General features: G+C 38.7%; 1 protein-coding gene and 1 pseudogene across 9 annotated transcripts in view; both read right to left on the bottom strand.

The window, feature by feature from the left end:
• Positions 1-207: 207 nt before the first annotated feature.
• LOC129398630 (NEDD8-like) lies at positions 208-6,300 on the bottom strand (annotated as a pseudogene).
• A 132-nt stretch (positions 6,301-6,432) lies between these two features.
• The window catches only part of PRKACB (protein kinase cAMP-activated catalytic subunit beta), a 161,259-nt gene continuing 152,300 nt past the window's right edge, over positions 6,433-15,391 (bottom strand). For all 9 annotated transcript variants that reach the window (XM_034933999.3, XM_034933971.3, XM_034933959.4 and 6 more), the window contains one exon: positions 6,433-9,751. In XM_034933999.3, coding sequence (XP_034789890.1) covers positions 9,626-9,751 — 126 coding nt within the window. In that variant the 3' untranslated portion in view covers positions 6,433-9,625. The remainder of the gene's footprint in view (positions 9,752-15,391) is intronic.

The following is a 15,391-nucleotide window of genomic DNA, read 5'->3' on the forward strand; positions in this document are numbered from 1 at the left end:
ACACTATTCTCGGTGCACATATTGAGACAGAAGGGTAGAGAGGTAGAGAGGTACCTAACTAGATAGCACTAATTTTTTTTTTTTCCAGGAGGCCAGGAAATATTTTATTGACAACCAGGGACACAGCCATAAGAGAGAGAAGCACACAGGACTGCAAACTAACATTCAATAGTCAGCAAGGGCCCTCTGGGCCAGGAATACTGAATCCTGGTGTCCTCACAGTCTCCCACCAGTAGACATACATTACTGGGCATCCAAGGGAGGGGGCAGTGGCTCTGGTGTCCCAGAGAGTGAGAGGATATATGATGCCTCATTACGAGCGACAGGGTAGGGAGGTAAAATGGAGGGTCCATCACTGCCTAAGACCACCTCCTCCTCTCAGAGCCAACACCAGGTGAAGGACTGAACCACCTAAAATCTTGTAATCAGCTGCTGTCTTCTCATCATTCATGTTTGCCACTGTAGATGAGCCTCTGCTGTTGTGGGGGGATTCCCTCTTTCTCCTCCACATGCTCCTTGATCCACTCCACCTTGTCTGTAGGTTCAATATCAATCTCAGTCTCCTTTCCAGTTAGCGTCTTCACTTTAATTAGCATCTTCTTTCCAGTTTGGGGCTGCACACGGATAAATTGCTGCTCCTACTGCTCCGGTCGCCGCTGCTGCTCTTCCAGATAGCACTGATTTTATAAAATTGTATTATACTTATTTTTTTCGAGACAGAGTCTCACACTGTTGCCCAGGCTGGAGTGCAGTGGCGTGGTCTCAGCTCACTGCAACATCCACTTCCCAGGTACAAGTGATTCTCCTGCCTCAGCCTCTTGAGTAGCTGGGACTACAGGTGCACACCACCAAGCCCAGCTAATTTTTGTATTTTTAGTACAGACAGGGTTTCACAGTGTTGGCCAGGATGGTCTCGATCTCTTGGCCTTGTGATCCACCCGCCTTGGCTTCCCAACCTGCTGGGATTACAGGCGTGAGCCACTGGCGCCTGGCTTATACTTTTTAATATAAAGTGTTCAGTTTAATTTTGTCTATATTACAAAATCTAATTCACTAGAAAAAACTGAAATGAAAATAAATTTAACGCAAGGAAAAGAAGTTGAAGGGAAAATGAAAACTGTTTATATATGATCCTTCCTCACAAAAAAATTACAAAACCATAAAGAAAAAATTGAGAGGTTAGAGTCATTATCTTATTTAACCAACTTCAATTTTAGACTCCATTAATTGACATCCTGCTATAAAATGTATGGACGTTAGAAGTTTTCTACCTTCTCTCACTTCTTTCTTTCTCTACCTTCCAACTTTGTTAGTTATATTATTCTAAGTTTGCCAAGGTTTAAAACATTTACATTCAGTTCTATGATTGTAATCATCATAGGTGCTTATAATTAGAACTACATTAAGACAGATTCAGAGTTTACCACAAGCTTTACATCACTGCTTCTATATTACTACATTCTTCATTTGGTTTTCTATAATTTTTCTTTTTGATATTTAAAGGTGTCTGCTTTGTGCCTTTAAATTAAATGCAACTTGGCTGGGTATAATATTCTTGGCTTATACTTTCTTTTCCCTAGAACTTTATAGCCATTACGTAATTATCTTTTGGCATGGAATATTATTGTGGAGACCTCTGAGGCCAGCCTGGTTCCCTCCCCACCCCCACCCCCAGTCTTGGGGGTTGATTTTTATGCATAATATTTTAATTGTTAAAATGCAAAACCTTCACCAGAATATGGTTTGGTGTTGAAAGCAGTATGTCAATTTTTCCTGAAAAACAGGTGTTCTTTCAGCATGTAAATTTAGTTCTTCTTTCATTTTGGAGATGAACTTTCTGTATGATATATTTGAATAATTTTTCTATTGTATTTATTAGCTTCTTATACTAACTGTGGATCATCTTTGTTTTCAATATCCATTACCATCTCTGAATTTTCTTTAATCTTTTTATTTTGCATTTGCTGAAATTATCTCACTATAATAAAAGCCTTTTCTGTATATTAGTGTTTGTGGCTTCAGCCACCACTTAACACCATTTCCATTCTGTGTCTGGTGCCTGGAGACGTTTATCTTGTTCTGAGTGCAATGTATGTCATTAAAGATATTTTAAAACATGCTCTATCATTGTATCAGCGTGTTTGGGGAGGGAGAGTAGAGGGAGGAAAGGATGGGTTTGTGTTTTTAAAGTTTTAACCTGACCACAATTCTCTTCTAAGTTTTACAAGCTATTCTGTAGCTAAATTCTTATTCCTAATGATGTTTATTTGGGGGGTTTGTTTCTCTTTTTTTATTTCTTTCCTTCAGATTTCCCTGAGGCTGTTTCTTCTTTGTGGGACCATTTTCCTAAAGTACAATTTTGGAATTCCTTAATGAGAATCTATTGGTAGTAAATATTCTCTTTCATTTGGAATGGTCTTCATTTTACCATTGTTGTTTCTTTTCATAGAGTGATGGCTAGGATTATTCAGTACAATGTAGAAGGGAGTGGTAACAATGGAAATGTCAATTGGTTGTCCAGTCAGGAAAATAAAAACCATTCTTGGTATTTCAACTGAGAAAATGTATTAATAGAATAATTTTGTTACAGAGGTAATGACGAATAGAGAGCCAAACAAATATACTTCAGATAAAAAAAAATCAGTACCAGTCATATTATTATTAAGAAGTTTATAAAACCAGTACCAACATGGTAGTGGTATAAAAATAAGCACATAGACCAAGGGAAGAGAATAGAGAACGCAGAAATAAAGCCAAGCATTTACACCCAACTGATCTTCGACAAAGCAAAACAAAAACATAAAGTGAGAGAAAGACACCCTATTTAACAAATGGTGCTGGGATAATTGACAAGCCACATGTAGAAGAATGAAACTGGATCCTCATCTCTCACCTTATACAAAAATCAATTCAAGATGGATCAAAGACTTAAATCTAAGACTTGAAACCATAAAGATTCCAGAAGATAACATCGGTAAAACTCTTCTAGACACTGGCGTAGGCAAAGACTTCATGACCAAGAACCCAAAAGCAAATGTAACAAAAACAAAGATAAGTAGATGGGACTTAATTAAACTAAAAAGCTTCTGCACAGCAAAGGAAATAATCAGCAGAGTTAACAGGCAGCCCACAGAGTGGGAGAAAATCTTCATAATCTATACATCCGACAAAGGACTAATATCCAGAATGTACAAAGAACTCAAATCAGCAAGTAAAAAACAAACAATCCCAGCCAGGCATGGTGGCTCACGCCTGTAATCCCAGCACTTTGGGAGGCTGAGGCAGGTGGATCACTTGAGGTCAGGAGTTCAAGACTAGCCTGGCCAATATGGTGAAATCCCGTCTCTACTAAAAATACAAAAAATTAGCCGGGCGTGCTGGTGCGTGCCTGTAATCTCAGCTACTTGGGAGGCTGAAGCAGAAAAATCACTTGAACCTAGAAGGCAGAGGTTGCAGTGAGCCAAGATCGCGCCATTGTACTCCAGCCTGGGAGACAGAGCGAGACTCTGTCTCAAAACAAAACAAAACAAAACAAAATCCCACCAAAAAGTAGCCTAAGGACACATTCAAAAGAATATGTACAAATGGCCAACAAGCATATGGAAAAATGCTCAACATCATTAATTATCAGGGAAATCAAATCAAAACCACAATGCAATGCCACCTCACTCCTGCAAGAATGGCCATAATGGAAAAAAAAAAAAATAGACATTGGCGTGGATGCGGTGAAAAGGGAACACTTTTACACTGTTGGTGGGAATGTAAACTAGTACAACCACTATGAAAAACAGTGCGGAGATTCCTTAAAGAACTCAAAGTAGATCTACCATTTGATCCAGCAATCCCATTCCTGGGTATCTACCCAGAGGAAAAGAAGTCATATGAAAAAGATACTTGCACATGCATGTTTACAGCAGCACAATTTGCAATTGCAAAAACACAGAACCAGCCCAAATGCCCAAAAATGAATGAGTAGATAAAGAAAATGTGGTTTATATACACCATGGAATACTGCTCAGCCATAAAAAAGAATGAATTAATGGCATTTGCAGCAACCTGTATGGGATTGGAGACTATTATTCTAAGTGAAGTAACTCAGGAATAGAAAACCAAACATCATATGTTCTCATTCACAATTGGGAGTTAAGCTATGAGGACACAAAGGCATAAGAGTGATACAATAGATTTTGGGGACTCGGGGAAAAGGGTGGGAGGGGTGTGAGGGATAAAAGACTACACACTGGGTACGGTGTACACTGCTTGGGTGATGAGGGCACCAAAATCTCAGAAATCACCACTAAAGAACTTATTCGTGTAACTAAACACCACCTGTTCCCCAAAAACCTATTGAAATAAAAAATAAATTTTTTTAAATAATAAATACATAAAATAGGGAGATTAACTTGGATTACTGAGGTGGGTCTAATATAATCACAAGGGTCTTTAAAAGTGAAACAGGGAGGCAGAAGAGAAAGTGAGAGTGATGCGGAGAGTGATGCGGCATGAGAAGGACTTGGCCCAATGTTTCTGGCTTTGAAGATGGAGGAATGGCATCATGAGTCAAGGAAAGCAGGTGGCCTCTAGAAGGTGGAAGAGATGGGGAAATGGCTTCTTCCCTAGAGCCTCCAGAAAGAAATGCATGCTTGCCAACACCCTGATTTTAACCCAGTGTGGCTTATTTTGGTTGTTAGAACTCCTGAACTGTAAGAAAATAAATTTATGTTGTTTTAAGCTACTAAGTTTGTGGAGACTTGTTAGAGCAGCAGTAGAAAACTAATACATTAAGGTCATCATTTGCTGTGAGCATTACTAACCCTTGATAATCAGGAGAGGACGAACTAGCTGGGGTATTCTCATTAACCCTTTATTTGCACTCCCACTTTCCTTTTGGCCATTTCATTGTTAGTATCACCACTAAAAGATGAGCAGAGACTGTAAATTCAATGAATCTGGTGTGCTTAATTTTATGTTATATTAGCACTGCTTTGAGAGAAGGGCTATCCTTCCATGGGTAAGTCTGGCCTGGAGTTAGTAGTGGTTTGAGTTACTCATGCCTTCCCTTACTCCCAGTATCTCAGTGGCTACTGTTTCCTACTTCCTGCTTGTATTCCAGGAAGAATAGAAACAAGATAGCAGGTGCACTGAGGTTTGTGACCACACTGATTTTTTTTTTTGCCTGTGGTAAATTCAGTTTTGCCCACGTATAAAGCATATGAAGGGAAATCAATGCAAGTCTTTCACCATGAGAATACTTAGCTCAGCGGGTGTATTAGAGTTTGTTATGGCTGCCATGATGAAGTATCACAGACTGGGCAGCTTAAACAACTGAAATTTATTTTTCACAATTCTTGAGTCTAGAAGTCCCAAGTCAAGATGTTGGCAAAGTCAGCTTCTTCAGAGGCCTCTGTCCTTGCCCTATAGATGGTCATCTTCTTCCTATGTCTTTACGTGGTCCTACCTTTGTCTGTGTGCTTCTTATGAGGACATCAGTCATCTTGGATGAAGTCTTCCCATATGACCTCATTTTACTTTAATTACCTCTTCAAAGGCCTTACCTCCTAAAACAATCACATGCTGAGGTACTAGTGGTTAGAATTTCAGTATGAATTTTGTTCACAGTTCACAATCCAGGTCATAACAACAGGCATAAAGGCTATTAAATAAGCATATGGAAAATCTTCAGGAAAGCTTAAATGAAAAGTACTTAACTTCACATCCAGTATTTGTGCACAAGAGAAAATTTACAGCTAAATAGATTTCAAATGATGATAGTTCTTCAGTAAAGACATACCTAGATTTTTGTAATTAGTTTTACAAGGAAATGAGAAAACTGCATTTATATTAAGCCCTGATAATGATAAAATGAAGCGAGCACTGGTAGAAAAATAGTAAGCTCCATGTTATAAAATGCATAAATAGAAATGTTTGCAAGAACAATCATACAAAATGGCAAGCCATTAAAATAATTATCTAAAGAAATGATTATTTCTTGAGGTAAAAGACAACTATCGAAATACACACTAATTAACCTGTCTAAAATGAAAAGAGGTAATGTGAAGCTCAAAAACACTCCTGAAGAAAAAATTAGAAATTAATAGTTCATTGTTACAATAGAAGGATGAGTGCTCTTGAAGTATCAAATCCTTTAAATATGAATATTTAGAACATTATGTTAGCAGTAATCTGAACCAATATGAGAAATGAGAAGGAAGTAGAAACACTTTTGAGAAACTATTAAATGAATCTAGCAGTTTCTTAGTAAACATCCAGTGTGAGTAGACTGGTGGATATATTCCTCCCCAATGTGCTCTGCTCCCACCACCCAGAAATCAACCCAAACACATACAAACTAGGAATCTATAAGCATCTCTTGTATCAGCGGAAAATAAATCAGGAGATGAGGGCACCAAGTAGAATTCACGACTCAATCAATTGTCTTATCCATTGAAGGTACTTTAATTTTGCAGTTATTGATTAATTAAAAAACACAGTTGTTTTCAGCATTTCCTAGCTACAGTAGTGCATAGGAAATTCCATTCTAAACAAAGAAGTAATTAATGAAATAACAACACACCTTAACATTTTACATTGATAGGTTACAGTTTACAAGGTGCTTTCACATACATTATTTCATTTGATTCTTACAACAAGCAGAAAAAACAGTGGGAAAGATTTTTTTTTTCAGGCTTACAATGAGTATTTTCAGGCCAATGGGCAGTTAACACAAGAATATACCAAGAATGAGACAGCAATACCCATAAGCCACAATATCGTTTTTGGTAGGTTGACAGTTTGATTCAACTGGGTATTCAGCATCGGTGAGTGAGAAAGGAATTAGGACAGACACCAAGGCTCTTATGATATTCAAATAATTTTAAGAACACTGTCAGAGATAAGAAGAAAGATGCCCTAAAATATATCGCCTTATTGAGACTTACTTCAAAGCAATATACCCTTCAAAATATCAGATAAAAAGACAATCTTGTCATCGACTGTGAAAGTTAGGAGGAATCTTACAAACTGCCTAATCCAGTTCTTCCATTTTACAGACAAGAGAACTGAGGCTGAGATCATACTGATAGTTTTCCAGCCTGAAATTCAGATGTCTTGACTTTCAGTCTAGGGCTCCTTCTTACACAATGCCATCTCTTAATTATTTACTGAGCATAACATAATATCTTCTGTTTCAAATATGTAATTTTAGGTTAAATACTGATTTATGCTACTTACTTCTTATTCAAGTTTTTATCTTATTCTTGGCTAAATTGTGGCTGAAACTGGGAATGTTACATACTTTAAAAATATTCTAATTTAGTGTACTTGATTGGTCAGAAATTGACTCCCTTCACATATTTGCTCATGACAAGCTTGCTCACGGCCTTTAAATAGAGAGTAAAATGGAATGGCTGAATAGCCCTCAAAACCAACGTATGTCTAGGGGTCATCTACCTAAGGTAGATTCTACAGCTGGGCACTAGTAATTTCATAGAAAAAAATATTTTTTAGAATTCATAGAAATCTTTTTGATTACTGAAAACTAAATTGTAATAATCAAATTGTCATCCCCATGACTTATTAAAATAATTTTACAATAATATACAACAAAGCTACCATAGAATTTGTAGTTTACATATAGAATACATTGGTCAGCATGTTCTTGGGTCTAAATGAAATACAAGAAAATTAAAATATTTTATACGAATGATGTTTTAAATTTATTAACATGACGATATGCCTTTGTTACATAAAACTTGCTAGAGCAGAGTATTTTATTTTTTTCTTGCACGTTTTAAATATAGATGGACCAGTGAAATCAATATCAGCATTTACATGACATTACCATGCAGAAACACTTGATAACCGAAAGACATATAGATTGGTAGAAAGAACATCTCAGACAGGATTTTTTTATGTCTTCAAAGGTTTCACCAGGGTGTGGTACAGATGAAAAGAAGTGGTGTTAATGACCTACCTGCACCGATAATAAAGCAAATAGAATGATTATATACATTAAGATCAGCTTGATTAAAAATAAATTTTATATGCAGGTAAATTGATCATTAAAATGAACCCAGTTTAACTCTTCTCGTGTGTTGTTTTAAGGTAGGTCACTGAAACGCAGAGATAAAATCAGATGGGGAAAATTAAAAGCAAAGAAAAAAATAGCAAAACAAGTGGGTTAAGCCATGGATTCTCAACAAACACTGAACTAAATGTGCAAAAGTGCTTGAAATTTCCACCTGACAGCAATGTTGTTAAGTCAGTTGGCAAAAAAAAGTGTAGGAAAAAAACTAACCTCTCAAATACCAACATTGTATCTGCATGATCGATCAGACATTCTGTTTACTGAAAGAACAGAGGTTAGAAATTATGAAATATCTGAAAATATCATACCTCAAAATTAAAATACAATTGTGGCAGTTTTATACACTTTGTTCCCTTTCCTCATTGATGAGGCACGGGATGAAAGCAGAAGTTGCAGCAGTGCCCCTACCCTAGGCTCACAAATATAGTACACCACAATAATTAGCTGGAAACAACTTCTTTTTAACGGTTACAAAACAAAACAAATGTAAACCCTCATTTAAATATGAATACCTCTATATTGTTTCCAAAAATCAAGCCATTTTTGACTTTGCAAAGTATAAGTATTTATCTAAACCAATGTTCTTTTTAGTTTGCTTATTTTCCTTTAAAAAGTTTATGATGAGGACTATTAGAGAAACTTTAAAATTTGTCACTTTCATTAATCATGTTCTATTAAAATACTGGCTAAAATCCTTAAGGAACAGTTAAGGTTTAGAAAACTTAGAACTCTTCTCTAATACCTACAGAAATGCTGGTACCAAGTGAGAGAATCTGGGTGATGATCCATATCATTAGTTTTTCCTGCTGAATGAGACACGTTTGTCACACTACACAGGCTGGTCACTTCATTACTCAAGGAAAGGAGGATATAAAAGGAGGGAAAGGGAACTAGAACCTCTGATCTACAGCCTTCCAAATTTCTGGGTCTAGCTGTACTGTATTAGTCTACCAAAATTTATTGCCAGAATAGTGAATTCCAAGAAAGTTAGTCTTAATTTGTATAAATTTCCTTGGTGATAAGACAGTCTATCTTCAAAAATTACCAAGAGTTTTGGCAAAACCAAGTCTGAGCTACTCAAAGTAAAAATAATTATTAGAAAGTTTATCTTCAAGCCATTGACCAACAACAATATTGGCAATAACTACTGAAAGCAACACTTATCCTTCCCTTCAAATATCACGTAGCCATAACACTGCCCATCTGAAACACCAACAAAATAAAATGGAGCACTGTTTAGAGAAAACCAATGAAATTGGAAAAGGAAGAAATGGATGTAGGAGAGGAGAAAGACAACCCAAAGAGAAGTAAGAAAGTGGTCTAGTACTGTGTTATGGCACAGACAATGCTTGCTTAGCGGTGCCTTGTTACATAGGTGGATGCAGAGTGCGCACACGGGATGATGGCAATAAAGACCTCACTCAGTCGTTGGAATGAAGGAACTAGGTAACTGCTTCAACAAGGACGGTCTCAGCTCTACCTTATCTCTCAACAGAGTGCAAACACTGAGTGTGAGCTCAGATGTCATCTTGTTCCTCTTTAAAATTCACCAAATTCTTTTGCACATTTTTCTGTTATAGAGACACGGATATCTTCTTCTTCATAGTCATCAAAGTTGCTGGTATCTCCAGAGCCTCTAAACTTTGGTATGAATGGAGCTTCAACCTATAATTGAGAGGGAGAGAAAAATAAGAAAAAGGAAAAAAAAATTTCTGAGAGTTTCCAAACACCGAGAAAAATAAATTCCCACTGTTATTACACGGCGAAATCCTTAGATGCCATTAGGTTCCTAAAATATAATAGTGCTAGAAGAAGCAGCAAGCAGTAGGTTAGCTATTAACCTCAACATTTTGATTCAAGGAAGTATGCAGGTCAACAAAATACTTAAGAAATTTCTGGGATAAGAGGAGAAGCCAAGATGGCCGAATAGGAACAGGTCCAGTCTATAGCTCCCAGCATGAGCGACACAGAAGACGGGTGATTTCTGCATTTCCATCTGAGGTACCAGGTTCATCTCACTAGGGAGTGCCAGACAGTGGGCGCAGGTCAGTGGGTGCGTGCACCGTGCGCGAGCCGAAGCAGGGCAAGGCATTGCCTCACTCAGGAAGCACAAGGGGTCAGGGAGTTCCCTTCCCTAGTCAAAGAAAGGGGTGACAGACGGCACCTGGAAAATCAGGTCACTCCCACCCGAATGCCGCGCTTTTCCCACGGGCTTAAAAAACGGCACACCAGGAGATTATATCCCGCACATGGCTTGGAGGGTCCTACGTCCACGGAGTCTCGCTGATTGCTAGCACAGCAGTCTGAGATCAAACTGCAAGGCGGCAGTGAGGCTGGGGGAGGGGCGCCCGCCATTGCCCAGGCTTGCTTAGGTAAACAAAGCAGCTGGGAAGCTCGAACTGGGTGGAGCCCACCACAGCTCAAGGAGGCCTGCCTGCCTCTGTAGGCTCCACCTCTGGGGGCAGGGCACAGACAAACAAAAAGACAGCAGTAACCTCTGCAGACTTAAATGTCCCTGTCTGACAGCTTTGAAGAGAGCAGTGGTTCTCCCAGCACGCAGCTGGAGATCTGAGAACGGGCAGACTGCCTCCTCAAGTGGGTCCCTGACCCCTGACCCTGAGCAGCCTAACTGGGAGGCACCCCCCAGCAGGGGAACACTGTCACCTCATAGGGCCAGGTACTCCAACAGACCTGCAGCTGAGGGTCCTGTCTGTTAGAAGGAAAACTAACAAACAGAAAGGACATCCACACCAAAAACCCATCTGTACATCACCATCATCAAAGACCAAAAGTAGATAAAACCACAAAGATGGGGAAAAAACAGAGCAGAAAAACTGGAAACTCTAAAAAGCAGAGCGCCTCTCCTCCTCCAAAGGAACGCAGTTCCTCACCAGCAACGGAACAAAGCTGGACGGAGAATGACTTTGACGAGCTGAGAGAAGAAGGCTTCAGACGATCAAATTACTCCGAGCTACGGGAGGACATTCAAACCAAAGGCAAAGAAGTTGAAAACTTTGAAAAAAATTTAGAAGAATGTATAACTAGAATAACCAATACAGAGAAGTGCTTAAAGGAGCTGATGGAGCTGAAAACCAAGGCTCGAGAACTACGTGAAGAATGCAGAAGCCTCAGGAGCTGATGCGATCAACTGGGAGAAAGGGTATCAGGGATGGAAGATGAAATGAATGAAATGAAGCGAGAAGGGAAGTTTAGAGAAAAAAGAATAAAAAGAAACGAGCAAAGCCTCCAAGAAATATGGGACTATGTGAAAAGACCAAATCTACGTCTGATTGGTGTACCTAAAAGTGATGGGGAGAATGGAACCAAGTTGGAAAACACTCTGCAGGATATTATCCAGGAGAACTTCCCCAATCTAGCAAGGCAGGTCAACATTCAGATTCAGGAAATACAGAGAACGCCACAAAGATACTCCTCCAGAAGAGCAACTCCAAGACACATAATTGTCAGATTCACCAAAGTTGAAACAAAGGAAAAAATGTTAAGGGCAGCCAGACAGAAAGGTCGGGATACCCTCAAAGGGAAGCCCATCAGACTAACAGCGGATCTCTCGGCAGAAACTCTACAAGCCAGAAGAGAGTGGGGGCCAATATTCAACATTCTTAAAGAAAAGAATTTTCAACCCAGAATCTCATATCCAGCCAAACTAAGCTTCATAAGTGAAGGAGAAATAAAATACTTTACAGACAAGCAAATGTTGAGAGATTTTGTCACCACCAGGCCTGCCCTAAAAGAGCTCCTGAAGGAAGCGCTAAACATGGAAAGGAACAACCGGTACCAGCCGCTGCAAAATCATGCCAAAATGTAAAGACCATCGAGACTAGGAAGAAACTGCATCAACTAACGAGCAAAACAACCAGCTAACATCATAATGACAGGATCAAATTCACACATAACAATATTAACTTTAAATGTAAATGGACTAAATGCTCCAATTAAAAGACACAGACTGGCAAATTGGATAAAGAGTCAAGACCCATCAGTGTGCTGTATTCAGGAAACCCATCTCACATGCAGAGACACACATAGGCTCAAAATAAAAGGATGGAGGAAGATCTACCAAGCAAATGGAAAACAAAAAAAGGCAGGGGTTGCAATCCCAGTCTCTGATAAAACAGACTTTAAACCAACAAAGATCAAAAGAGACAAAAAAGGCCATTACATAATGGTAAAGGGATCAATTCAACAAGAAGAGCTAACTATCCTAAATATATATGCACCCAATACAGGAGCACCCAGATTCATAAAGCAAGTCCTGAGTGACCTACAAAAAGACTTAGACTCCCACACATTAATAATGGGAGACTTTAACACCCCACTGTCAACATTAGACAGATCAACGAGACAGAAAGTCAACAAGGAATTGAACTCAGCTCTGCACCAAGTGGACCTAATAGACATCTACAGAACTCTCTACCCCAAATCAACAGAATATACATTTTTTTCAGCACCACACCACACCTATTCCAATATTGACCACATAGTTGGAAGTAAAGCTCTCCTCAGCAAATGTAAAAGAACAGAAATTATAACAAACTATCTCTCAGACCACAGTGCAATCAAACTAGAACTCAGGATTAAGAATCTCACTCAAAACCGCTCAACTACATGGAAACTGAACAACCTGTTCCTGAATGACTACTGGGTACATAACGAAATGAAGGCAGAAATAAAGATGTTCTTTGAAACCAACAAGAGCAAACACACAACATACCAGAATCTCTGGGACACATTCAAAGCAGTGTGTAGAGGGAAATTTATAGCACTAAATGCCCACAAGAGAAAGCAGGAAAGATCCAAAATTGACATCCTAACATCACAATTAAAAGAACTAGAAAAGCAAGAGCAAACACATTCAAAAGCTAGCAGAAGGCAAGAAATAACTAAAATCAGAGCAGAACTGAAGGAAATAGAGACACAAAAAACCCTTCAAAAAATTAATGAATCCAGGAGCTGGTTTTTTGAAAGGATCAACAAAATTGATAGACCGCTAGCAAGACTAATAAAGAAGAAAAGAGAGAAGAATCAAATAGACGCAATAAAAAATGATAAAGGGGATATCACCACCGATCCCACAGAAATACAAACTACCATCAGAGAATACTACAAACACCTCTACGCAAATAAACTAGAAAATCTAGAAGAAATGGATAAATTCCTCGACACATACACTCTCTGAAGACTAAACCAGGAAGAAGTTGAATCTCTGAACAGACCAATAACGGGATCTGAAATTGTGGCAATAATCAATAGCTTACCAACCAAAAAGAGTCCAGGACCAGATGGATTCACAGCCGAATTCTACCAGAGGTACAAGGATGAATTGGTACCATTCCTTCTGAAACTATACCAACCAATAGAAAAAGAGGGAATCCTCCCTAACTCATTTTATGAGGCCAGCATCATCCTGATACCAAAGCCAGGCAGAGACACAACCAAAAAAGAGAATTTTAGTCCAATATCCTTGATGAACATTGATGCAAAAATCCTCAATAAAATACTGGCAAACCAAATCCAGCAGCACATCCAAAAGCTTATCCACCATGATCAAGTGGGCTTCATCCCTGGGATGCAAGGCTGGTTCAATATATGCAAATCAATAAATGTAATCCAGCATATAAACAGAACCAAAGACAAAAACCACATGATTATCTCAATAGATGCAGAAAAGGCCTTTGACAAAATTCAACATGCTAAAAACTCTCAATAAATTAGGTATTGATGGGACGTATTTCAAAATAATAAGAGCTATCTATGACAAACCCACAGCCAATATCATACTGAATGGGCAAAAACTGGAAGCATTCCCTTTGAAAACTGGCACAAGACAGGGATGCCCTCTCTCACCACTCCTATTCAACATAGTGTTGGAAGTTCTGGCCAGGGCAATTAGGCAGGAGAAGGAAATAAAGGGTATTCAACTAGGAAAAGAGGAAGTCAAATTGTCTCTGTTTGCAGACATGATTGTATATCTAGAAAACCCCATTGTCTCAGCCCAAAATCTCCTTAAGCTGATATGCAACTTCAGCAAAGTCTCAGGATACAAAATCAATGTACAAAAATCACAAGCATTCTTATACACCAACAACAGACAAACAGAGAGCCAAATCATGAGTGAACTCCCATTCACAATTGCTTTAAAGAGAATAAAATACCTAGGAATCCAACTTACAAGGGATGTGAAGGACCTCTTCAAGGAGAACTACAAACCACTGCTCAAGGAAATAAAAGAAGATACAAACAAATGGAAGAACATTCCATGCTCATGGGTAGGAAGAATCAGTATCATGAAAATGGCCATACTGCCCAAGGTAATTTATAGATTCAATGCCATCCCCATCAAGCTACCAATGACTTTCTTCACAGAATTGGAAAAACTACTTTAAAGTTCATATGGAACCAAAAAAGAGCCCACATCGCCAAGTCAATCCTAAGCCAAAAGAACAAAGCTGGAGGCATCACCCTACCTGACTTCAAACTATACTACAAGGCTACAGTAACCAACACAGCATGGTACTGGTACCAAAACAGAGATATAGATCAGTGGAACAGAACAGAGCCCTCAGAAATAATGCCGCATATCTACAACTATCTGATCTTTGACAAACCTGAGAAAAACAAGCAATGGGGAAAGGACTCCCTATTTAATAAATGGTGCTGGGAAAACTGGCTAGCCATATGTGGAAAGCTGAAACTGGATCCCTTCCTTACACCTTATACAAAAATCAATTCAAGATGGATTAAAGACTTAAACGTTAGACCTAAAACCATAAAAACCCTAGAAGAAAACCTAGGCATTACCATTCAGGACACAGGCATGAGCAAGGACTTCACGTCTAAAACACCAAAAGCAATGGCAATAAAAGCCAAAATTGACAAATGGGATCTAATTAAACTAAAGAGCCTCTGCACAGCAAAAGAAACTCCCATCAGAGTGAACAGGCAACCTACAAAATGGGAGAAAATTTTCGCAACCTACTCGTCTGACAAAGGGCTAATATCCAGAATCTACAATGAACTCAAACAAATTTACAAGAAAAAAAACAAACAACCCCATCAAAAAGTAGGCAAAGGACATGAACAGACACTTCTCAAAAGAAGACATTTATGCAGCCAAAAAACACATGAAAAAATGCTCACCATCACTGGCCATCAGAGAAATGCAAATCAAAACCACAGTGAGATATCATCTCACACCAGTTAGAATGGCAAACATTAAAAAGTCAGGAAATAACAGGTGCTGGAGAGGATGTGGAGAAATAGGAACAGCTTTACACTGTTGGTGGG

The sequence above is a fragment of the Pan paniscus genome, chromosome 1, assembly GCF_029289425.2.
Source record: "Pan paniscus chromosome 1, NHGRI_mPanPan1-v2.0_pri, whole genome shotgun sequence".
Taxonomy (NCBI): Eukaryota; Metazoa; Chordata; class Mammalia; order Primates; family Hominidae; genus Pan; species Pan paniscus.